Below are 25,811 nucleotides of genomic sequence, written 5' to 3' on the forward strand. Positions count from 1 at the left end.
TAAGAAATATTTGAGAGGGGAATTGAGGGAATATATGGAAAATGATTTATGAGAGGTTGATGACAAGAGAAATTAAGAAGCTCTTTTATGTCTCAAACTTTCTCATAAAATACAAAATATTACAACTTACCCATATTTATAGGCATCCACTTCATATTCTAGGATATCCACTTAATACTTTTATATACTAGATAACATAATATCTAGATATTTGTATAATATCTAGATATTTCCATTACAAAATCAAGTTTGTTTAATAATATTTAAACTATAACTAGAGCGTATATTAGAATAGGCGTAACCATATTAGATCTTGTAAATTATTGGATATGACATTGTAGTTTCACTAATTATTTTGGTAATAGAAGGCAAAGATAAAAAGCTGTTTTCACTCGTATATATTTTCTTCTACAGTTAATAAACATTGCCTTAGTACTATATTATTTCAAATACAAAGTTATTTTTTTAAAATTTATAAAAATTGAAGTAAATTGACATAGTACATATTTTCTTCAATTCAATAAACATTACTCTCTCCGTTTTTTAAAAATAGCAACTATTTTCATTTTAGATCGTTCCTTAAAAATAGCAACTTTTGGGCACGAAAATTAAGAAATTATGTTGAAAAATAGGAAAGATGAAGAAAGAGTAAAATAAGAGTGATTAGATGTTTTGTTATTTTGTCAAAAAGAGAAATGACTCAACTTAGTCGGTACATTCCAGGTGGGAATACGACCCTACTTAGTTGGGACGAAACGAGTATTATTTTTGGTTACAAAACCATACAATTTAAATTTATATTTAAAATAAGACTCTTTTTATACACGTAACATTACAAATTGTTTAATTAAACCCATGTCGTCGTCCACACTCAGTTGGGTTTTTGGTGAATTGAAAGGAAACAACAACGTTTGTTAATGCTTTCTCAAATAATTAAGGAGTTCAAAATGTATATAGGAGTATATGAATATATGTTTGCATGTTTGTGTTAAAATGACAACACCTTTTAAAGTGACACCGTGACATCATATATATAGCAATATTATAAACGCTACACAACAATATTATATACGCTACACAACAATCTATAGATTGATGTATAGTGTAACAACCCAAGTTTTTATAAGACTCCTTAAGCTATAAATCTTAGGTTGCAAATATTTATTTTTTAACTCTTAGAAAACGACCTAAAGAAAATTTTTCTTTTTTACAATTTTTTTTTTTTATATAGAGGTCTTTTGTTGGATTCAAAGTGTATAACCCAAATATGACAAGTAGTTAACAAAAGTAACATAGACAAAAAGAGATCTATATATTAAGCCCATATAATTAATAAAGCAAATTATGAAAGAAAACTAGAAAAATGCTTTTATAATAAAGGAGATGCTGATAGTGAGAGTTATACAACAACATTAAGAGCATCCGCAATGGTCGGCTAGCCGATTCGTCGCGCTGGCCGATCGGCTAGCCGCCATTGTGGCGGCCCGATCGGCCAGCGATCGGCCAGCGCCGATTTTTGTTTTTTTTTTTTTTTTTTTTTGTTTTTTGAAAACCTATATAAACGCGATTTTCGTTTCATTTTCATTTGCACCACTTGTTTTAACGAGTTTTCTCTCTCTCTAACTTTCTGTACAAGAGCATCATCGAGCGATGGCTCACAACAACGAGTCCAGTCCAGCGACGAGTGGATCTCCCACGGTTGGGATCTGGATGGGGGCAGATGGGCTCGGGGTTTAACATCCCTTGGAATCAGATGATGGGGATGATGGCCGGTGCGCCGGGGGGGCGCAGGTGTTGGGGATAATCGCAGCGGAAAATGCAAAACAAATAAATCCACATAAGAATCTATTTAGGTGATTATGTGGGTCGATTCAATTTCATGCTTGAACATGTAGAGACATATAATTGCGCAATTAATCACATAATTTAATTTAAAATTATGTTGTTGAATACTTACAACAATGATTCTCCAAAGAATCGAAGTGGCTTGCTACTTCTCCACGTGTAGATCTTGAAGCTTGATTGTGAATGCAAGACCAAAGATCTTCTAACCTATGACCCTTAACTCTATAGATCTAAATTCCTTGTGGGAGGAATCTCTTAGAAATTATAAGAATCTTGAAGGAGAAGACAAGAAAGCCAAGTGTGGAGGCTAGGGTTTGTGATAACATGTTTTTGTGTCTCCTCCTTACATTCTTATTTATAGAGTTTATGATGGGCTAGGTTAGGGATCTATGGGGCTTGGATTGGGCCTCCCCAATTGGACCTTCTTTACTAATTAAATTATAACCCATAATTTAATATAAGGCCAATGGAATATTTCTTGTGCCACTATAGAAGAAATATTGACCGCCCATCCAATCCGTGATTACAAGCAATCCGGGTTAACCTCTTTAATATATTATTTCCCGTGTCTAAGACTTTCTATATCCATTAATTAATTTGTAGTCTGCTATAGACTTTAAATTAATTAATATCTTTATTTCCAAGAGTTTGTCTAGTACGAGATGTATATTAAAATATACTTTTCCTTTTCTATTTATTCTTGGATTAAATCCAAACCGGCCGGGTTTCCGAATAATAGAACTTCTCTCGAACACCTCTTGGGGATATAGTCAAACCGCGCAGGCACACGATTCAATGTAATAATAAAACTGACACCATTCTAGTTATTAATTACTACTACCCAAGATATCAGGAATATTGGGTTACGGAAAACCCGCACCTATTGATAAGTCAAAGCAGCGTATGATTAAATAACGTGTGTCCTATATTATTACTAAGCACCATTGCGGATGCTCTTAGAGCATCTCCAATGCTACATAGGCCAGCAATAGGCCAGCAATAGGCTAGCTATTCTCTCCCCTGCCACGTCAGCAGCACTAAAAAATCTACCTACCACATCAGATTTAGGCCAGCCATAGGCTAGCCATAGGCCAGCCGCAATAATAATAATTCAAAATATACTACATTTACGGAAATAAAATTACAATTAAATTACGGAATTAAATTTACGACACATGTACGGGAAAATTAATCCATTCCATTAAAAAAAGTACAAAGATTTAAAAAAAAGTACATGATTTTTTTTTAAAAAAAAGGGCTTCCACACACGAGCCCCGCCACTCTCTACTCCTCATCGCCGTTGTCGTTGCCGCCGTCCTCGCCGTCCCCGCCGCCGCTGCCGCTGCCGCCACCCGTGGTATCTGAGCCCACGTCGGAACCCTCTAGCCGTCCCTCGCGACATCCAAATCAACCCGCATGCTCTCGAGCATCGAGTGAAGAAACATCTTATCCATGGGGTCAGTGGCGGTCCTCCAATCTTGGAAGACCTTGTACATCTGAGCCCGCGTTTGGTTACGCGAATGGAGAGTGTACTCGAGTGGGGCGGCGGGTGGGAGGGCGGAGGACTGGACCTCGCGGGGCGATAGGGGGGATCCGCCCCTCGCAGCCCGTTGCGCCCGCTTCTGTCCAACCGGGCGGGGGCGACCAGCAAATGAAGGAGGGGATGGAAACTCCTCAGCATCCGGGGGGAGATCGTGGGATCCGCCGCTGCTGCCGCTGTAGTCGCCGGTATAGTTCAGTCTATGCTTCTTCGGCCACCCAGCGTCGCACCCCGCCCGGAACTTCTCGGAGTCCTTCAGCAACAAAAAGCACTCCCAGAAGTGGAACTCCTTGTACGTCCCCACCAAGGGGAACTGACTCTCGGCTATCCTCCGGGCGTCCTCCTCATTCTGCCCACTAGTGAACTGACGGAGGGCGTTGGCGTACAACGCCGAAAAACGGCCGACCGCGGCCCTGATGCGCTCCCACCCCTTTCGGACCTCCTCCCCGCTGAAGTCCTTCCCGTGCGGGCAATGCCTCCTGTAGGCAGCTCTAATCTTCGCCCACATGTTGACGACCCGCTGGTTGTTCGCAACCAGCGGATCGTCGCACACCTCAAACCACCCCTTGGCCACCCCAGCGTACTCATCCTCGGTCCACTTCCTCCGGCCGGGGGTGTCGTCAACAACGGGCTGCGACGACTCGCCGACCGTGCTGCATCCCCCCTGCATCCCTCCCTGCCACATCATCCCCATCATCTGCTGCTGCATCTGGGGCATACCTCCCCACCCGCCGCTCCCCTGCCCCCTGCCTGGCATCCCCCCCTGGTTCCCCCCCTGCAATCCCCCCGGCGCACCGGCCATCATCCCCATCAACTGCCCCCAAGGGACGTTAAACCCTGGGCCCATCTGCCCGCCCATCTGCCCACCCCATCCAGATCCCACAGGTACCGTGGGAGTCTGAGATCCACTCGTCACTGGACTGGACTCGTTGTTGTGATCCATCGCTCGATGATGCTCTTGTACAGAAAGTTAGAGAGAGATAGAACTCGTTAAAACAAGTAGTGCAAATGAAAATGAAACGAAAATCGCGTTTATATAGGTTTTAAAAAAAAAAAATTAAATTCGGGCGCTGGCCAGTCGCTAGCCAATCGGGCCGCCACAATGGCGGCCAGCGCCGAAGGATCGGCTAGCCCACGCCGATCGGCTCGCCGATTTTCGGCTAGCCGCCTCCAATGGTTCGGTTAGCCGTTCGGCCAGCGATGCGAATCGGCTAGCCGGTCGCGAGCCGACCATTGGAGATGCTCCGATAATTGAATTTTGGAGACAAAATTCTTAAAGAGGAAAGAATTGTGACATCCCTGATACTATTTGGTATAATTATATTTTCATTACATATTATGTATTTACAGCATTAAAAGAATAAGATAGAAGGTTACATTTTTGAATTATTAGCATAATTATTATATTATTATTATATAATTATAATGTATATAAAATTATAGAGTATACGTGTAATGCATATAATTGGGTACTATGATACATATTATTCGTCAAAATAATTGAGTGCTTAGTGTATCAAAGATATAACATAAGTTTTGCACGTGTAAAGAAATAAACCAATGCATGTCTTTTACATTCTAGAAATTAAATTGAAATAATAAAGTGATATATATGGCAGCCGACTTTACTTGAATTTTTATATAGATACATATATAGCTTTGTGTTCGTAACGGAGGGGGTTTGGAGAAAAGAAAAAAAAAAGAGAAGAAATAAAATATGCAAAAATTAGAAATATAATGGGAAATTAGATTAGATAATAAGAAAAGAGAAATATTGTTTCACTCAGTTCGGACATGAATATCCTAAAATAAAATTGAGATGGTGGATCAGGATACAGAATCAAGAGTTTGGTTAAATTACTTATAGATACCCGGAAAGCTATCTCCACGAGCAAGTTATGGTCGGAGTAATGAAATTCAAGTTTAAACGCACAATGTGAACTTTTCTATCCTACATACTAATGTGGATAAAATGTCAAATATTTTGAGATGGTATTTAGTTGTGCAAATGATGTTGTCTTGCCATAAATGATTTATTTTATGTGTATGAAGCCTACCTGTTTTGTTGAAATTTAAGAATCGAATTCGGGTCCGAGTGAGGATGGTGTTCCTACACGGATTTGTGTACGCAGGTGACCGTGGAAGGTGGCCACCTTCTACGGCACAAAGATGATGTAGTGGAGGCCGTTGGGAGGTGGCCACCTCCCCGGCTGGAGAAAGATGTAGGTGACCGTGGGAGAGCACCATCTCCACGGCACTTGGTGTTCAGATATGACAAAAGTACAGAAAGAACTTAGACTGATCAGTCGAACTTTAGCTCACAAAGAATTTAGTAAGCTCGGGCCTTTTAAGAGAAAACCCTCGAGTGTTACTGTGATGACATGCCAATATTTTCATTCTATATATGTATATTTCGGTAACGTGTTCACTGAGTATTTTTATACTCAACCCTGCATATATTTCTAAATGTGCAGGTTGAGCAGTGACGGTGGAGAATGCTGAGCAGAGTTGATGATTTCCTTTTTATTTTAAGTAGAGACTCTCGGAGATGCATGTCTCCATACATGTGATCGTGTTCTTTCCGCTGTGTAGTAAAGTTGTACACAACGTTGACTTTTTTTTTATACTCTGATAAATGTCTATTGATGAAAAAGGTTTTGATTCAAAATCCTGGTAACCAAGAGTAATTTTGAATTTGAAGTGAAAATTTAGTTATTATTTATCCTCTTCTATTCCCCTCTTGTCTCCCACCCCTAGTCACGGGTTCCCGGCTTTGCTATCCTTAGCGAAAGTGCGGTCGTGACATATAGTGTGTCGGATATTGCTGGCCGAGAAAAATTGTTGTATAAGGTGTAGCATATTGCTGACCGTGTTTTTTCGGAATTTTTTTGGCCACATGGCAGCTTATTATTCGTACATGTGTACAAATGATTGACTAGAAATGACGATATGATGTTATTTTAAGAGGTAGTGGCACCCTAACACTCCTCTATTTTTGCATATATGGATTATGAAATATGATTAACAATGATAATTCCTTATCGAATCTCAAACTTAGAGCTTATATAGCAAATTTGTTCTTGTCTTTGAACTATTACAATTAAGAACTGACTTTTAGTACTCCCTTACAAAAGATGTCCCACTCTCCATTTTAGTTTGTCCAACAAAAGATGTCGCATTTCACTTTTTAGAAAAAATTCTCTCTTATATTAATAAAAATTATATTTTCTCTATCCATTTAACACACAAAATACCACCTCCTAAAATCTCGTGCTATGTCACAAGTGTGACATCTTTTGTGGAACGGAGGAAGTAATTCTCTAAAAAAAATTGATTCGTTAATAATTTTAGCTATTACATATAAATAAGGCGTGTCACATCTATTGATGGAAACTTAAGGGATCTTACTTGCAACTCTATCCAAAGTTCGATTTTTGGTTAGCAATTATGACTATAAAAATGGAGGGTAAAGGATGGGGCAGGCTGCATCAATCCTATCCCTTTGTTCCACATTGAGCCCAGAGCCCCAGACAGGGGCATGTTTGCTGTCTTGTGTTTGGATTGAATTATAAGGCCATGAATATGATCCTCATTCAACTTCAACAAAAGAATATATTGAAATCAAAATTGAAGACTGGTATGAGAATGGGCATAGTATAATACATAGAGAGAGGCCATGGAAATCATGTGTTTCCATCTTTTCAACTGCAGGAAATGAGATGAGAGTAGAGACATTTACAAAAGCTATGATCCCATTTCACAAAAAGCAATGGTAGTAGAATGTGCATCCATGGTGACTCCCAATCATTATAGTTGATGAGGCGGCCACTGCACTCGCTCCGGTGGGCAAGGCACCGGAGCAGGATGTGCGATGAAGGTCGGGACCTTGTTGCCCGGCATCACCACCGATACTTCTCTTGCATTTACACTTACCTGCAACCAATTTATTCTGTCAAGTTCTAAATGTTGAATAGAAATGTCACACTTGTTAAGTACTTTTAAACCTTCTAGATTCTAAACATATGCTCAGAGCCTCAAATTAGTACTTCTCCACAAATTAGTAATGCATTCTCTTGTGGTGACAGTAGATAAACACAAGGACGAGAACATTATCTAGACAAGGAATCTGATTAGGACAAATGAATTAAAAAACATAGGCAAGTAACATAATTGAAGGTGGGGTTGCATAATTGAAAATAGGAAGAGAGAAAAAACAAAGGGAAATAGAAGGTTGGGAGGGTGTCCCCAAAACAGGGATTCGGCACGCGGGGAATCATAAATATAGGTATGTGATGGTCCAAATATTAAATTAAGTGGGTCTGTATCCAAGAATGAACAATTTCATTTATTTACAAGATTATAGAAGAAGAATATAGAATTGAGAATAGCAACACTTGCCATCAATGCAACTAGGGACCATTTCCAAAATAATGAAATATCCTCTCTATTCATTTCTCCCTGCACCATCACATGCACTTTTTTTCTTCTTTTTTTCACATTAGCAACTTCATCTAATCAAAATTGGAGCCTGGAGGTAAATGGACTCACTTTGGGAGATGAGGGGAAGCGGAGCTTGGAATTGAAGGCGACGATGTGGGTCTGGGCCTCGAGGTCGGAGTGGCGGCGGCGGGAATCGGGGGGAGAGGTGGTTCTGAGGAACTTCTCGAAGATGGCCATGACGAGGAACATGGAGATGAGGATGGCGGTGGCCACGAACCCAAACGACACCGCATTCACGGAGTTGTCGAAGTGGGTCCAGTGATCGTCTTTCTGGATGTAGAGGGGGGCGGCGCCAGGGGTCGGCGCCCAACCGCCCCAGCCCTCTTCTACCACGCCCATTTGATGATTTGGAAATGAGGGGAAGGGTTTTATTGGGGGTTTTGTGGTGCCATCAAAGCACCACTCTTTTAATTGAAACCACCACCCACCACTAGATTCTCTCTAGAGAGAGAAAGTGAAAACCTCGCCGGAGGTAGGGTGCTTTGGGATTGAGAGATGAGAGAGAAAGAGAGAGTGAGGATGTAGAGAAATAAAGAAGAAATGGAGTAAAATCTCGAATTGGAGGTGTGCTCTATTTCTGTTGAGACTCGAGAGCAACGTCATCAAGTATATATAGTTGACTCACAGTTGCCCAACATAATTTTTTTATAAACTTACCACTACTAATAATTACTGCACAAAATAGCTATCAACATAAGATTAGTAGATTACCACTCTTAATCAGCAATCACACGTACTCAACTTTTTTCTGAGAATATTTACACACTTTTCAATATCTAAAAGATATAATTACAATTTAAATAATAAACTTTCATGGCCATATTTTTATAATCATCGGATACTTTGTTCTTTTTTTACTTTGATTTCAAATCCTAGCCATTAAAAAAAAACAGTTAAAGTCATTTTTTAAATCCAATTAAGAACGATAATTTGTGTTTTTAAATATACCACCAACACTTTAAAAATCGTCTTTATTATTGGTGTATCAACTAAAATTAGAAGACGCAAATGAAAGTGCCATGAAAAAGCAAAAAATTTAAGTTTATTTGTTATAGTATTAATTAAGGAATACTTTCTTTTACATATTAAATTATTTTTAAATTATTGTTATTTTTTAAAATTTCTAAACTCAAGTAATTGCGTCTTAATTTTTGTGTTAATTTTTGTGTCTTTAAAAATAAGTTTTTTTTATAGTGATTCACTATATTTATCTCAGAGTTATCAATAGGGGGAAAATGATATGCTACATACCTTATGTGAGCTCCTTATATGAGCACCACTCTCGTTTGACACACATTTAGGGTTGTTCGTTTCGATTTATCTATTTAGTTTTACTCTAATACATTAAAAAATGTTATTACAATTTTTAATTTCACAAAACTCATAAAAATCAAAGCTCGATTTGCTCGATAATTTCAAATAAATGAATAAAATAATAAATCAAGCTTTGATTTTTATGAATTTTGTGAAATTAAAAATTGCAATAACATTTTTTAATGTATTAGAATTAAGCTAAATAGATAAATCGAAACGAACGATGCTAAACGTGTGTCAAACGAGAGTGGTGCTCATATAAGGAGCCCACATAAGACATGTAGCATATCATTTCTCATCAATAGGGTAGGTAAATATCGAGTTTTAACTATATAATGTTATTTGTTGACTTTCAACAATATTAGTAGCAATTAATGAATGAATATCGAGTTCCTAGTTAATCTCCTAATCTTTCTCTCTCTGTGTGCCTGTGTTATAGTAACTTTTAGTAATTGTTACTACTACTTCTACTACTCCTATCTAATTTCTCAAAATGTTATTTTACTTTGGGTTAAATAACATTTTGTGTGAGTTTAACTAATTAATACATGTAATCCGAATCCAATCATAGTGAATCTAAGATGATGATTATTCGATCTTAGTTCTGTCCTACGCATAGGAAGCATCAGCCGTTGGCCCAATTTCGAAGGTGGACATCTTGCAAAAAATAACAATCGTACTCCAATCCTAGAAAATATCATTCATTTAATAATTTAATCACTATGTTAAGATAACTAACTAGTCCACGATACACAATACCGTGTGTCTAGACATATATAAATAGGGGAGCACTAGGGTGGACCCTTATTTAGAGTGTTAACGTACATCCAATCACGTGTTGTCATGTGGCACGAAAAATGCAATATTGTATATACGAAAATGAAATATACATTTATGAAGTTGTTCATGCATTTCCGCAGATTGCATTTTTGTTATAGGCATATTGCATTTTATATTGTTAAGTTTTGCATTTTAACATAAATTGTCTATAATGCAAAATAAACTATATATAAATGCAATATGTCTACATACAAAATGCGAATTATACAGTCAATATCTAAAATGCAAAACTCAACGATAAAAAATGCAATCTACCTATAACTAAAATGCAATCTGCCAAAATTTATCTAACACTCCTACAAATGCATATTGCATTTTTGTGTTTACAATATTGCAACTTTTGTGTCATGTGGCAGCACGTGATTGGATGTACGTTAACACTTTAAAATTAGTTAGCATATTAGCACTCCCCTATATAAATATATTGAAACAAAGACCTTCTTAAAACAAGAATAGATCCATTACCAAGAATAAATTTAGGTAAAATTATATATTGGTGCACGTAAAATATTATGCACATGTCCAAACAACTTTTAATGATATAATTGTCACAATTACATAAGCATAGTTGAAAATTGATTGCACAAATGTCGTTGTGAATTTGTGATTGAAGATGGCTGCACAATTTATCAAGAAAATATTGCATGATTTCAAAATCTTTAGTAATGGATAGGTCAATGAATAGTGTTATTAATAGCAATTAGGACAACGTCACTCCTGATTTCCTAGCAATTCCGATTCTTTCGACATTGATTAGTTCAACAAACATGCGTTTTTATCTTTAATAGTATCTATCATTCATTCTCTAATTCTTATTCTCTTGTTACTCTTTCCATCTCTATCCATCTTTTAATTAGTCTCCTATCACCATTGGTGCAATTTGCTTTCAGCTATGTCTACATTGAAAAATAATGGTATAAGCTCCTAAGGCTCCCAACATCAGATGTTGCCACTGAATGCAAGTAATTTATAAGTGCGTAAACATGTATATACATGATCACATTTTTAATAAGATTTTTATTTTAACCTAGCTATACAAATAGTGTCGTTAATTTAGTCTTAGGGTTTAAGACTTGTTTGCCCTTTTGGGTGTCACCATCATTGCCGAAATGCTTAGCAAACACTACGACCACATTAATTAATGGTGTGTATATTAATTTAACTTTATATAGCCTAATCTAAGACATGGAGGGCCAAGTATACTAATTCATATACTACTTACACATGACTCATGTTCCTTTTCCTTTTAGCAACCATGGAATTATCATCACATTTGCCACACGAGTTTTCATCAACTTTGGAGTATCTTGTCACATGCAAATTATGGGGCACAATTAATTCGAAGAAACCATTACTTTGTCCATTTCGATGTAAACATTTATCACTAATAAAAATTTGTTTATTTTTATGTAGTAAGTACTCCCATATGCAAATCCAATTTCCCACGGTAATGTGTTTATTACTCCCTCCGTTCCATAGTAATATAGTCATTTGGTACGTTTCATAGTAATATAGACTTTTTTTTTTTAGTAAAAGTCAACACAGTTCCCCACATTTACTTTACTCTCTCTTATTATTTTCTCTCTCCATACCTTTTTTATTTTCCACTGTATTCTCACTTTACTTAATATTAGAAATGAGCCACTCACCCCTTAAAAGGCCTCATAAGGGGGAGTGTTATCCACACTTATATAGATTAAATTGGATCATCACCAAGTCGATGTGGAACAGAATTTAGAGAGTTTTAACACGCCCCCTCACGTGTAGGCCGGAAAGGACATCGGTCTTTCATCACGTGGGTAGGCAATGCTAGAGATAAGAGAACCATCATGGATGTGGGCCAAAAAGGACATCAGTCTTCCACTCGTGAGGTAGATAAGAGATAAAGAGAAAACCATCATCGACTTGGGCCCGCTCTGATACCATATTAGAAATGGGCCACTCACCCCTTAAAATGCCTCATAAGGGGGAGGGTTATCCACACTTATATAGATTAGATTAGATCATCATCAAGTCGATGTGAGACAAAATTTAGAGAGTTTTAACACTTAACTCACCTAACACAATTTTTCTTAATCTTGGTGGCAAAAAGTTTCGCTTCCATTACTATGCAACGGAGGGAGTATTTCGCTTATTTTTATTTATCGTAGTAGTACTATCAGTTATCACAGTGACTAATCTATGGATGCATAATTAATCGTTGGCCACACACCAAAGAAATGAGCAACAAAAACAAAATATTCATGAGTCATCGGGTACGTCGCCTGTATCAAGGGTCCAGATCTGTTGAAGCATGAGGAAGCAATTATGAGCCGTGGATGGAAAGATCAAAGTATGCGCGTGCAGGTGGAGCAGCACGGCACGTGAGTATGGGCGTGTGTAATTTCAACCAGTCATGTTCATGTATAAAGTAAGGGGTCCCACCTTTAGTTGACTGAAACAAATGATTCTCTGAAGGCTTTCTCTTCTTTTTATGCACCTCTAATGGGCCTATCCGTACCTTTAATTTGTTTTCTTTTGGACTCATATCTTGGGCTCACACACTACATTTTAGTGGACTCCACTTTCATAATCTCTTTTTCCATTTCATTTTCTCCCTAAAATAATCTAATTTTAACTAAAATTTGATATTCCTTCAAAATTCTAAAGAAGATAATGAAAGAGAAATAAATATTTCTTCGATAGGACAAATGGAGTATTTATTATGAAGTTTAAACATGTTCAGAATAGTCATAAACTTAAACATCATAGTAAATTTCCCATGAAATAAATCTTTCCCAATTCTTTAGAAATTAATATAAGTTATAAATTCATTATTTTTCCAACCAAAATTTAACTTATATCGAAATACTCCCAAATTAGGCTAATATTTTTAGGGACCAATAACCTTAGTTGGAATTTATTCTTGATCATTTGTCAAATAAAATTTCTTATTTTAAATGGTATTCATTTCATATTTAATTTTATTATTACAGCAAATATGTGTAATAAAATATTTTGTGTTTTACTGTAAGAGGATCCAAGTGATCATATTCATTCATTTTATTTGAGTACTTGTCAAGTGTGGAGCAAATAATTTAAATAGGAGATCTAGTCAAGTTAATTAGTCCCTAAAATCACAGACTTTATCCGATTTTGGGATTTTCTCATAAACTTAAAATTTGTTTGGAAAAATCACGAATTTGTCCCTTGTAGTGAATTTTCCATGAGTTGAGAAAAACTAATTAATTTCATATGATATTCACCATAAGCCTAGTTCATTATTTTTTTTTGACCAAGTTTAATGTTCGTGAGTATTATTATAACCAGTGGCGAAGCCACATGAGGGCCAGGGGGGCCCTTGGTCCCCCCACCAATTTTGATGTTTACTATATTATAAATACATATATTCATAAGTTAATTTCGTACACTTAGCTCAGGTGGTTGTCAACTCTGCCCTTTTTTTGTTTATTATTGTTTTAGCTTCAAAGGTACAATTTATCCTTAGTCTTTGTTCCACAAAATTCTAAGAGATCCATAAATGTATCTTATGAATTTTATTAGTGAATTCAATTTTAAAGTTATTTCGCACATATTATCCATCTTTGTCGCAATCTCAACTTAAGTCGCATCAGTTCTTGGCGAAGACGAAACAAAAATATCTCACAACCTTGGAGAGTTGGTTGGGCTCCCCAACATTAAAATTCTGGCTTCGCCGCTGATTATAACATTTGTTGCTATTTTCAAGCGCATATTCAGTTTATATGAATCCTTATATAACTTCATCGAGGACCCCTCAGAATTAATATTTTTAGGTTTCCTGTTTTTGCAGTTCAAGTGGCTAATAGGGGTATCAGAAGATTAAATTAAGAGATTCTAAGCTCAATTTCATCTACATACAAGTATTTTTCCATCATGTATATATATCTGCTGGTGGTAATTTGCAAATATGTAGCAATCCTACATGTGTAGGATATGCATAAGTAATTGTTATTTTTCATTGTATGTAATGATATAATACTCCGACTGTATGCATATATCTGACATCTTCTGGAATTAATCTAGTTCTCTAATGAATTGCATTAGTTAACAATTTGATTAAGTTTGGATGTTAGGTCTTACTTGTTACTCTATATACTAATATGGCTACTAAGTCAGTTGCTTGTAAAATTAATTAAGAAGAAAAAAATTGAGGCTTTGACTTAATTTAATTAAATCAAATGAGATTCGTAATATTACTATTAAAAGAGAAAAGCAACCAAAAGTGAATAGAGCTAGGCACCTATAAGTAGGCTCTTATTAGCAAACAAGGAAGCAACATCATTAACTTGGTTATGACGATGCCAATCAAGCTTAACCAACATAATCATATTAGCTTGTTCCTAGTATATCCTGTCTCCTCTCTCTCTAACTTTAGCCTTCTATGATTCTAAACTATTGATCATAAACATAGATTAACATTATACACACGCCGAATAAAATCGAAACTTTACATCACAAAAAAAGTCGAATTATAAATATTAATTGCATATTTCTCTAAGCTAAATTAGGAGCAACACAACAATGGGCACAAAGTTGTTGTTCCCCTTCCTCGCCAAGAGATGGTGCGAAGCTCGTCCAACCATCTTCTTTCGCTGCCGTGTCAAACCTATGAACCGTCAAAATTGTACGAGACGACGTCGTATCCCTATAACCCGCCAAGAAGTACAAATATGTATTGATTGGCGCCATTGTGACATACAACCGTTGCATCGACTGCCGGTCACTTTCCGGAACATTCGTCATAAAGTTATTTAACTGCGAACCTTCGAGAGCATTCCACAAATTAATATTTCCGTCGTATAACTCAACATGTCCTTTCCATGTATTCAAACAATCGCCTGAGCTAAACAATCTGTCCTCCACAGCCACTATTTGATTGGGTGGCACATCTAACTTCCACATCCCCGGCACGAGGTCCCATTGCCCTTTGCCATCGTACACCTCAGCCGAACACCGGTCCACATAGCCTAGCTGGCAGTCACCGTCACACCCCTGGACAAACCCGCCCACTATGTAGACTTTGCCTTGCCACGCCACCCCAACACTTTTGTACCTAAGGGACAGACATAAAAAAAATATTGATAGGAGTTATATTTCTATAATTTATTTGATAATATATTTTTTCAATATTGCGATCTATAACATAGGAGTTATAATAAAGATTTACGTTAAATTTGAATATTCTATTATTTTTTTAAATAAAAAATGGACTTAGTTCCATCTACCTACCTTAATCTCCTCATATTAGGTAATTGTGTCCATTTGTCGTCCGTTGGATCGTACATCTCGACAGATGATGTGCACTTGGCACTTGCCAGCTCATACTGCCCTCCGGCAATATATATCTTGTTGTTAAGCACTGTGCATGCGAAGTTGTACCTCGGATGAGAAAGGGGTGCGCAAACGGACCATTGGTCCATGCCAATATTGTAGCGCATCAAGGTCGCACGTGCTTCGACTTCTATGGTGGAGTTTTTATCGTCCTTGAGACAAATTCGGCCTCCGATCATGTAAATGGAGTCATTGATAGATGCTATGGCAAAATCTTTGAGCATATGATTATGTGCTAATTGAGGAATCGAGGTAACATAATTGAAAGTGTTGTTGGAAGGGTCAAATCGACCTATCCAATTCGAAAAATTTGGATTGTGGTTTGTATGATTAGAGCAAAAGGCTAGGTAAATATGGTGTTTGCTAGATTTTGAACTCATTGCAATCGACTGAATTATTTACTAGTGGGTAAGCTTTCTATCCAAGGTAATCTTACGTATTTATAAATCATAAGCTCGCAAATTAATTTAGAATAAATTAGATTATTAAATCACGCGGCAGCTCTCGTCTGGCGGAGAACACAAAATGAATTGTATTAGGTTGTATCGATACATAATTCGGGCAATGACTGCTCAATAATTTACCTAGTTTTTGTAAATTTAGTACTCAATTATGTCTTTATTTATTGTTTTTACCGGCATTCTTGCATTAAATCTTCTCTTTTGTGTCGTATGTTTAAGTTTAATTATTACTAGCTACTATATACAAGTTTGAATGAAATATTTAAGTTTAATTATTACTAGCTACTATATAAATATTTATAAATAAATCCATTCAACTTGATCTGCGTATTGTGTTTCTACAATACTTAACCTTTTATTTAACCAACTTATTTTGTTTGTGTAGTTTATTTCAAGGTAAATAACTAATATATACTACTGTTTATGGAGGGAAATTTTGCGTCAATAAATCCAAAAATGTGTTGCTAATTAATGGCCCTTATAGATGTATTACCAACAGAGGGCACGTCTCCTGATAAAATATCATGGCAAAAACTTTGACCAACATATTCCATAAAAAATATGGACGAACTATTAACAACAACCTTCGATGATGAGTTGTCGTTCAAAAATCATCGGCAACTTGCATTCACCAATGGCTCACTAACAAGCGACTATTGACATTGTTTACCAACAGCTCTGGCCGTCGGGAACTCCTACCCCACCCTTGAGTTGTCGATTGTTTATTTCTGTCACTAATTCATCGATATTTGCAGATTTCATTTTTTTCTTTACCTAGTTATGAGTTACGATGCCTTGTGACAAATCATAAAAGAGTCAAAAACAATAAAAATCAACAAAACATCCATAATAATAGTACATCTGTATTCATATAGTATCAAAATATAAATCAAAGTAATGCAAATCAAACATACCTATTAATATTTAGCCTATGAAATCATAGGTTATAAGTGTGATGCACGTGCCTTAGGCATGGAGTATTAATTGAAAGGTTCATGGCAAAATATCATTATATTATATGTAAAATAGAAATAAAAAACAATAAAGAGAGATGTGTACCACAATAGAAATTAAATAATAATCCGACAAAATGTTGATTATGCAAAACTACTTTTATAAAGAGCCTAAAAAGAAGAGTGATAAGGAAAGATGTGATGGACACATTAAAGATTGGGTTATTGAATGTTGGATTTGGTTTCATTGTTTTGAACGACCGAACATTGTTCGGCGCTGCACAACACAATGTAGGATTTTATGTCATTTTCAATGAGATTAGTTATGGTTGTCCAACACAATTTTATTTTTATATACTATGTGACTAAAATTGTGTGAAAATCACAACCTAGTATATGTGATAATTAAGATAAACATGGTGCTATGCTTGTGTGTCATTGCATCGATTTGGACCACCAAATAAAACTTTATTACTGTAGTGAAACAACAATTCTATACTTACTTTAGTGCGGTACGTTTAAAAATCTATTCCAATAATACAAGACATTCGCTTAACATCTTTGCTCTCAACTATATTGCTTATGGAGTACTCTGTAATACTTATTTCTATTTCTCATATTTATGAAAGATCATTTTTAGTTTAAATCTGCAAGCAAATTTAATTATTTTAGTACAAGTTGTCATCTCAATTTAAGTTCAAAATAGTTTTATGAAAAAACGTTTGAAGATTTAAGGAAAAATATTCACTTAAATCTGATAGTTTTAACGGGCTATTAGAATGGGCCGATATATGATACCTTTGCAATAAAGGGCTATATTTATTTATTGAATCAGGGAAATCTGCATTTTGGGCTTAACTAACTCAATGGCCCATTGCTATAGAAATTGGATTTGTTTTGTTTTCCTTTTCTAACCAAAACAATTTAACAGGTTATAATTATTAGGGGGCGTCTGTCTGTTATAGTATAATCCATTGTTATTAAGGTGGATTAGAAGACCTTTGGTATTCTATAATTGAAATGGGATATAGGATTAATGGAGAAATTTTAGTTTTTAATATAAAAAAAATGCTCAATCATGAAAACTAGAGACCGGGTTCATGTTTTCATTTCAGTAAGAAAAAAGATATAGTATGAGATTTTTTCATTTAGTCTAGTTCAATTATATTTAAACCAGGAAAGTTGTAATGTCAAATGAGAATTAAAAAATTGTCATTTGAATGAAAGACGAGTGATCTGCTAAAGACAAATATGTGGGCATGGGATGGGTAGAGACAAGTGAAAGCATCAATGAGAATAATAACACTTTATAATATTTTAATACTCCTTATTTGTGGACATCACTTTTGCTGCTCATGAAAAAAGGGTTTCTTGATTTGATGTATCATATGTATATATATATATTTTTGTCCATGCATGGGTGTGTGACAACAGTATACAATATGATTTATGTAAATCACCGATGGACCATGGGATAAAATTTATGTAAATCGTTATTTCATGTTTGTTTTCTTTTTTTTTTGAAGAATTGGAATAGCAGTCCCGTTTTCACTTTTCAGATAGCAACTTGATATGCATTCTATTCACAAAAAAATGCAATTATGTGGATTTCTTTTTTTCGTTACCTACTGTTTTATTCGGTCCCAATTTTAATGAATGTCGATGTAGGGGCTATGTGCATATTGTTGATATCATTCAATGCATAGAATGCAGAATGATAGTACTATTAAATTAGTACTCCCTAATATCACACGAATGTATTTCGTTGATATAAACATGTATAGTAGTAGTAGTGGTAATATCACACAATCTATGCAACCAAAACATTTAATTAATCAGTATAAAATCACAAAGTATTTGAAAAGAATATGGTTAGATGAGGTGGGGGACAATGAAGCCTTGGGATCGTTCGCATTTAATGCTAAAGGTTGAAGCTTTGAATATTGGTAGACACAGACAAATGCCTTTCACTGGCCTTAACAAATTTGGCAGTGATTAGCCCTCACTAGGCTCTTTTCCCACTGCTCTCTCTCTCCAAAACACACACACTAGAGTGTGTGGGCGATGGAATTTGAGTGCCCCGAGGCCACAAAAGCGTACTAGTAGTGGTAGCATTCACAACTTGTTCACAAGACCAAAAGGATTTGCATTTTGCTTTTACTTGTTACATAAAGTGCAAGAATCATTCTTGTTCTTTTCTCTCATTTTCTTGACCTCCTTTTCACATTCTTTGTCTTGTTTGGTTTTCACATTTACAGTGTTGGGAGTTTCTGATTTCAGCAAATTTGATACTCGTATTAAAAATTGAATCTTTATTTGGAGATGGGATTGGGAAGAATTGGGTGGATGCAGAGCAATGGGAGGAAGGAGTGCAGAAGATTAGTGTGGAGGATGAAAGCAGCAATACAGAAGGCAATGAGGAAATGGAGAAGACAGCAGTTGAGATTTCAGTATGATCCTCATAGTTATGCTCTTAACTTTGATGATGGAAGTCACCAAGATGTTTATACAGATTTCCCCCTTGAAAAATTTAGAGATTCCTCAGAAATTACTGTTTTGATTTATGTTGTGTGGGTGGAATGAGGTGAGTGCAATTTTGCAATTTGTTTTGCTGTATAACTACTGTGAATTTAGTATCTCATCTTTTTTGTAATGCATGCTATGTTGGAGATTACTTAGATATATAGGAAAGTAAAATATACTCATTTGATTTCACAGACGCAAGTAGCTAGTTTGAGAGAGAATAGTTATTGCACAAGTAGAAACATGAGCACTACTAAATCTAGCATAATTACAAGTGATGTTGCAGTGGTGTCAAAGAGAAGGATCCTCGAGTGTTGCAGTAGAAATGTCATTAAGTCGAGGATAAGAAGCCTTTTCATCCAGCTGATTTTGAGCCCCCATCAACATTTTCATTAAGCTCGGAAGTTTTGGATCTGTAACACAATTTAACCAAAGATTAAGTACAATTCTACACTTTACATAGTCACCCAAAAGCAAGAACCATATTAGTTTTGCACAAAGAAAAAGTTGTGACCTTTTTCATGGCATTGGCTAGTGAGGATAGCTGCATTAACCTCACTAGCAGTCTTGAGGCGCTGTGATATATCTAGCAACTCGCCAATGGGGCAATTGCTAACGTCTTCGAATGCAAGCAGCGCAACGGTCCTCTCCAACTCTTGTAAAAAACATTGCTGAAACGAAAGATGTCCGTATGATCAAAATTCCGTTAACAATATATAACTGTGCTGAATGAACATTCTAGTGATACACCGCAAGCGTGCTTGAGGAAAACAGACAAAAATATTACATTTTCTTCCCCTCTTGGAGCAAGTTGTTCTTGAGCAAACTGCAAAGCTTCTTCAATCTTGGCATCGCGGATGAGTTGTATCAACCTTTGTTGTTGGAGATGGAAAAAGAGTTGGGGGTTTGTGTCCAATGTCTGCAATTAAAGCCCAAGAACTCAGATTGAATAGCTTTGATAAGAAACCAATAAATCCAAGCTAGTAAATCTAGTCGATGCAGATAAAGAAAGATGCACATATCAGGGCAGACTAGGAATTTGAGATACATACAAGCTGATTCACTAATTCATTCACAATCCATATTGCTGCTAAGTTGCTGAAAAGTGAAAAGGTAGAGCAGAAGAAGATCACAGCTACCAGCATCCAATAGGATTTTTCATGCTATGAATTACTCCAGTAATATATGTGATATAGTCATAGATGATCCGCCCAGTTAATTTTAATATTCGGCTCAAGGGGAAGCGTCCACAATGTGCTCTCGGCAAAGAACATTGCCCATTAATATAAACAGATCAAGAAAATTATCATGCAACTGGAAAAGAGACGTTATTGGTGTCATCTCATCAGCAGCAGCTCAAAGTAGCACAATATAGTATTTGCCAAGAGATTTATCCTCGAGCATCGTATATGAACCTAATAAGTAAGAGTTAAAATCTAGCTTTTGCTCTTATTGGCAAACAAATACTACTACTACTACCATATTGATGAACAGCTAGAGCAAGAACAAAATTAAAAAATGTTATCAAGTTTAAAGGGTGAAATGCTGATACCACTGCCCAATTCCTTGTTAGTGTGAATGGGGAAGGCAGCAACAAAGTTATATACAGGAAGGTCAAAGCAAGTACACCCTAGCATAGTCTCATACTCCTTATAAATGCAAGGGTGTTTGATTTCATGAGATTTAATACTATGCATCTCACTCACTATCTCATTCTAGCATTTTGAGGGAAGCCATTTTATTCAAATCATTACAAGTTAATATACCAAGCTAAACTAAGCAATAGAAGGAAGTCATATGCACAATGAAGTAGTTGTGTATCGATGACTCTATGAGAGCTTCATAAAGTATCAGTCAGCAGAGAAATGGCATTACTAGCTTATGTATGTATTTTCCTATTCAGCATTTCAGAATCATATTGGCATTACCATACCACCAGAAGAAGTCAATAATCACATTGTTTCAATTCCTTGTATAAATCATCTCACCTCAGGGTTCAAATCATTAACTTTTGCAATCGCGTCCTCCACATTACCACTCTGTACTGCCATACGATCTGTGATAGTTGCAAGCTCTATATCTGCTATTCTCCAACAAGGAATTCCAGGTAGTAACAAAATCTGATAATTCTACTTTTCCACAGTTAATGAGTATTGCTGCTACATTATTGAATAGAGGATGATAGACATCTAAACAATTCGAACAATGAAATGGATGCGTCTCTAGTTGGAATCTTTCCGCAACCTCAACATAACCCTGTGTAACCAGAAAATTCATCACCAATTTGTTCATATCCTTGATCCTGGTGGTAACACTATTGAGCTTCTTTTCCCATTCTTCCCTAGTTATAACCTTTTTCAACAATGCCTGTAAGTTAAAAAAAACTAAGCATTGCCACCAATAAAGAAATGTAGAAATTACAATTCCCAATCAGTACAGAGACAGTAAACACCACTTAATTAGGCCAACTAAAGAATGATATCCTCGATCATTGTCGTGAATAATTCGCAGTATAGACCAATTGTCCACCAAAAATCGAAGCTTTGACACATCCATGATATCCCAGTAAGAAATAAAAATTAAAAAACGGATTTAAATAAATGTAACATAAACTAACAAAAACACATCCGAAAACACCAATACAAATTATGATGTTGTGAATAAATACTGTGATTTTACCATTGCCGCGTTGATAATGATGACAAGAGAACAATTGCATCAATGTCCACAGCAACGTAGAAAATAAACCCAAGGCTACCAACTTCTTCGATTACTCTCTAGTGTACATAAATTAGGATCATCATTTTAGACTACTTATTTTAATTCTCATATTACTAGGTGAACGTGGTGACTTAATTAAATAAAAGTGTTACTAAATTTCAATTATATTACTATTAGATTTTTTCTAACTAGATTAAATTGATAACTCTAACTTACTAAATTTTTATATTAAAAATGTTAAGACGTGATATTAGTATGTAAATACAAATTTTAGTTGATATACTTATGTTTTTTTGATATTTAAATATAAATATCAACGCGAAAAGAAATAAGTATGTTAATATACTAAAATAGTGGTGTTAATATTTTAAACATACAGAAATGACAAGTTAGCAGATTAACAATGAAAAATTATGAACTTTGTAAATCGTGTCAATTGCTTTAAACCTGATCCGATCTTCTATTTTCAGTTAAAGGCCAAATTTTAAACTAACTTGTGACGCCAATTGTATTTTAGGTGATATACTTATGTCTTTTTGATATTTAAATATAACTGTCAACACGAAAAGAAATAAGTATGTTAATATACTAAAATAATCGTGTTAATATTTTAAACATACAGAAATGACAAGTTAGCAGATTAAGTATTAAAAATTATGAACTTTGTAAATCGTGTCAATTGCTTTAAACCTGATCCGATTTTCTATTTTTAGTTAAAGGCCAAATTTAAACTAACTTGGGACACCAATAAAGCTAGGTAGAATGCCAGAGTATAGTAATTTAAGAGGAATTAAAACATCATCATTTAAAATAAATTTTCAAATAAATTGTTTCTGACCAAATCTTCATATCTTTTCTCTCAAATGAATTTTCACAAATCTTCTCGGTGACGCAATATATAGGTTGAAAGAGTTCACTATTGCTATGATTGGGCATTTGGGCTTGAATATTTCAAGGCCATTCAATTCAAGAAAACATATGTTGCGAATGATTTGCCATCAAAATAATATAGTACTATCTGATTATTTTATTAAAAATATGTGAAAAATCACAAGTAGCTTACATGCAATAATCGAAATATTAAAACCAAAGGAAAATGACCACTACAAAACGAAGATTAAAATAACAATGAAAAAAGTAAAAATGTTCCTAAATAGTGCAAAAATATCTTGGAGGTAGGTGATTATCCATGATATACAAATTCATCAGCTATCCAAAAAATTGGAACTCAATTGTCCAATGATTATTTTCTAGCTCTCCTTTTTAAGTTATCTACCATTTTAATTACTCCTACTTTAATATATTGATTACTTTTATGCTTGTTTGACATATTATCTTCCAAATAGATAAACCTATATCAACTTATTATACTTATCACTTAAAAGTATAAATATTCAATAATGTATTATTCCTCAAACATGACAAAGATCATGCATCCTATTTTGAAAAATTTGCTAGAAAGACGTGTGATATGTTTAACATTCTCATAACAAAGTAACATCCTCAACATGCTCATAACAATAGTAACACCACAATATTTCTTCAATCTTGTAGCAATCGTTATAAATAAATACATATATAGATTAATTTTAAAAAAAACTACAAACTCTTCTTTGCACGCATAATTGGTTACATGAATATTTGGGTGGTGAGATTATATTTTTGTTATAAAACTTTTAAATTATTGAATAAAAATAAAATATTATATACATTTTTATTAGATGGTGAAGTTTTGAAGAATATGAACTCAAAGTGAAGGCTCATCTTAAAGCTCCAAAGATATATTATGGACGCGCAAAAAATATTACTCAAATGTTTACATTTTAGATTGATATATGGCGAATGATTGTTATGTTGGGACTACCGCAGAGGAAGACACAGAAATCAAACAGGTCCTTGATCGGATCTATTTGGGTGATTATGCATTCGACTCCAATTTCATGCAATAAACATAGATCTATAGATATAACATCAAATAAACACATAATCATGCAATTTGATGTAGATTCGATTGTTACCTCATTTTGATCCATCATAGGATCGAAGTTGCTAGCTGCACCACCCGGAGATCCTTGGTTTATCGACCGTGAATCTTCCAACCTATTCCCTAGTCCTTGGCTATTCATCCGTGTGGGCGGATCTTGAACAACCAAAATAGTCTTGATGAGATCTAGGAGGAACACTACACCAATCTATCTATCTCGATTCAATTCTATGGATTAGAATGAACAAGACAAGATCAAACCAAAAACCCTAGCTCCCTATTACTTGGAGGCTCGAAAATCGAGCCAAAATGAGGGAGAGAGAAGCCACGTTAGTGGCGGCTAGGGTTAGGGTTGAGAGGTGTGACTTGTGGTGTACTAGGGTTTCCACATCTCATCACTATTTATAATGGACTTGTTGGGCTAGGATGGGGATCCATGGAATGACTTAAGTGTTGGGCTCACCCATTAGATAAATTACTAATTAAATCAAATGACCCATGATTTAATATATTATCAATAGAATATTATTTTATTCCACTAAAGAATAATATTGCACTCCCACTTAAATCACCAAATTACAAATAACTTGGGTCCATTTTATTTTATAATATTTCCCGCGTTTAAGATTATCTTGATCCGTCAATTTAATTCTTTTGTCTGCTATGTGACTATAATTAAATTAATTCTCCAAAGAGTTTTTCTAGTTTGAAACTTTATTTATTATTCGTGGAATAAATTCCAACTGCGCAGTTTTTTGAATAATAAATTCCTTTTTCAAACACCTCTTGGGGATCGCCCCTTAGGGATTTAATCATACCACACTGGGCACGCGAATTCTATGAAATAATATTCCAATACTTTCATGTTATTCAACTACTACCACCCAAGATATCATGAACTTGAGTTACGTACAAATTCTCACATATTGATAAGTCAAAGTGGCGTTTGATTGAATAAACAATATTGATATTAATATCATAGACTAGAAAATACTAAACTTTCTAAAATATATTCTTTCAGTAGATAGCAATAAAGAATACATTTCAGATTAGATCCTTTCAGTGCTTTACCACACCGGTGTTACTAATCTCTTCTTAGGTAAGAGAGAATTATCACAAACACCGCAACCGTACCAATAGGTAGCCAAAGCCTATCTAGGTTGTGAATACGTTTTTCTTCTTACTAGATCTGGCCAAGTCCCCTACTGGAAAACTCATGAGGAGATTCATCGAATTTCCCTACTTGACCTTCTTAGTAAAAAGCCTTAGACTTGTTTATCATATTTTAATAATAAACCATTATATTATATTATTTATTCTCATAATTAGGTAAACAAGTGGACGTGGCGTTTCTCGTATACATGCACAAGCTGACTGTACAAAGGCATGTACGCTCGAAACATCTTTTAGTATACAAACCCCAACATGTTATATACTACTCCGGGTCCTATTTTAGTGCTTATAGCACCCTAATTCAAAATCAAGACTAAATCTCCATCCTTGGATTTTAAAATGAGTGGATGAGATTAAAGCTCACAAAATCTCAATAAATAGTAGACAAAATATCAACAAAAGGGTAATATCGTCATTATGTTATCATATGATAATTTTCGTTAGTGTTTTTTTATATCAACATTGTGCATTACAAATATCAACAATATGACATTAGAATATCAATACATTTTTATTGAGATTGAACATGCATAATATTGAGATTTTGCCTACAATATATTGAGATTTTTTGTTGCATTTGTTGAAAATAGCTGCTTATCAACATG

The 25,811-nt window shown here is 35.3% G+C and overlaps 3 protein-coding genes across 4 annotated transcripts; all 3 read right to left on the reverse strand.

Moving 5' to 3' along the window:
• Nucleotides 1–7,000: 7,000 nt before the first annotated feature.
• Nucleotides 7,001–8,455, reverse strand: LOC125212371 (uncharacterized). Its single transcript, XM_048112519.2, has 2 exons — nucleotides 7,934–8,455; nucleotides 7,001–7,318 (listed from the first exon to the last, which is right to left on the reverse strand). Exons 1-2 carry the CDS (start codon nucleotides 8,222–8,224, stop codon nucleotides 7,193–7,195), a joined length of 417 nt encoding a protein of 138 aa, XP_047968476.1. The 5' UTR covers nucleotides 8,225–8,455; the 3' UTR covers nucleotides 7,001–7,192.
• A 6,099-nt stretch (nucleotides 8,456–14,554) lies between these two features.
• Nucleotides 14,555–15,615, reverse strand: LOC125209171 (F-box/kelch-repeat protein At1g16250-like). Its single transcript, XM_048108781.2, has 2 exons — nucleotides 15,290–15,615; nucleotides 14,555–15,113 (listed from the first exon to the last, which is right to left on the reverse strand). The coding sequence occupies exons 1-2, from the start codon at nucleotides 15,613–15,615 to the stop codon at nucleotides 14,555–14,557; spliced, it is 885 nt and encodes a 294-aa protein (XP_047964738.2).
• Nucleotides 15,616–19,557: 3,942 nt separating this feature from the next.
• Nucleotides 19,558–21,620, reverse strand: LOC125209172 (protein GID8 homolog). Of its 2 annotated transcripts, none has more exons than XM_089069307.1 (5): nucleotides 21,533–21,620; nucleotides 21,317–21,408; nucleotides 20,116–20,247; nucleotides 19,843–19,999; nucleotides 19,558–19,741 (listed from the first exon to the last, which is right to left on the reverse strand). In XM_089069307.1, exons 1-5 carry the CDS (start codon nucleotides 21,618–21,620, stop codon nucleotides 19,620–19,622), a joined length of 591 nt encoding a protein of 196 aa, XP_088925433.1. In that variant the 3' UTR covers nucleotides 19,558–19,619. The 2 variants fall into 2 exon arrangements, with proteins under 2 accessions (XP_088925433.1, XP_088925434.1); XM_089069308.1 differs by having other exon boundaries at nucleotides 21,317–21,411.
• Between the last annotated feature and the right edge of the window lie 4,191 nt (nucleotides 21,621–25,811).

The sequence above is a fragment of the Salvia hispanica genome, chromosome 3 (genome assembly GCF_029641045.1).
Source record: "Salvia hispanica isolate PSC_SH4W2 chromosome 3, Shi_PSC_v1, whole genome shotgun sequence".
Lineage (NCBI taxonomy): Eukaryota > Viridiplantae > Streptophyta > Magnoliopsida > Lamiales > Lamiaceae > Salvia > Salvia hispanica.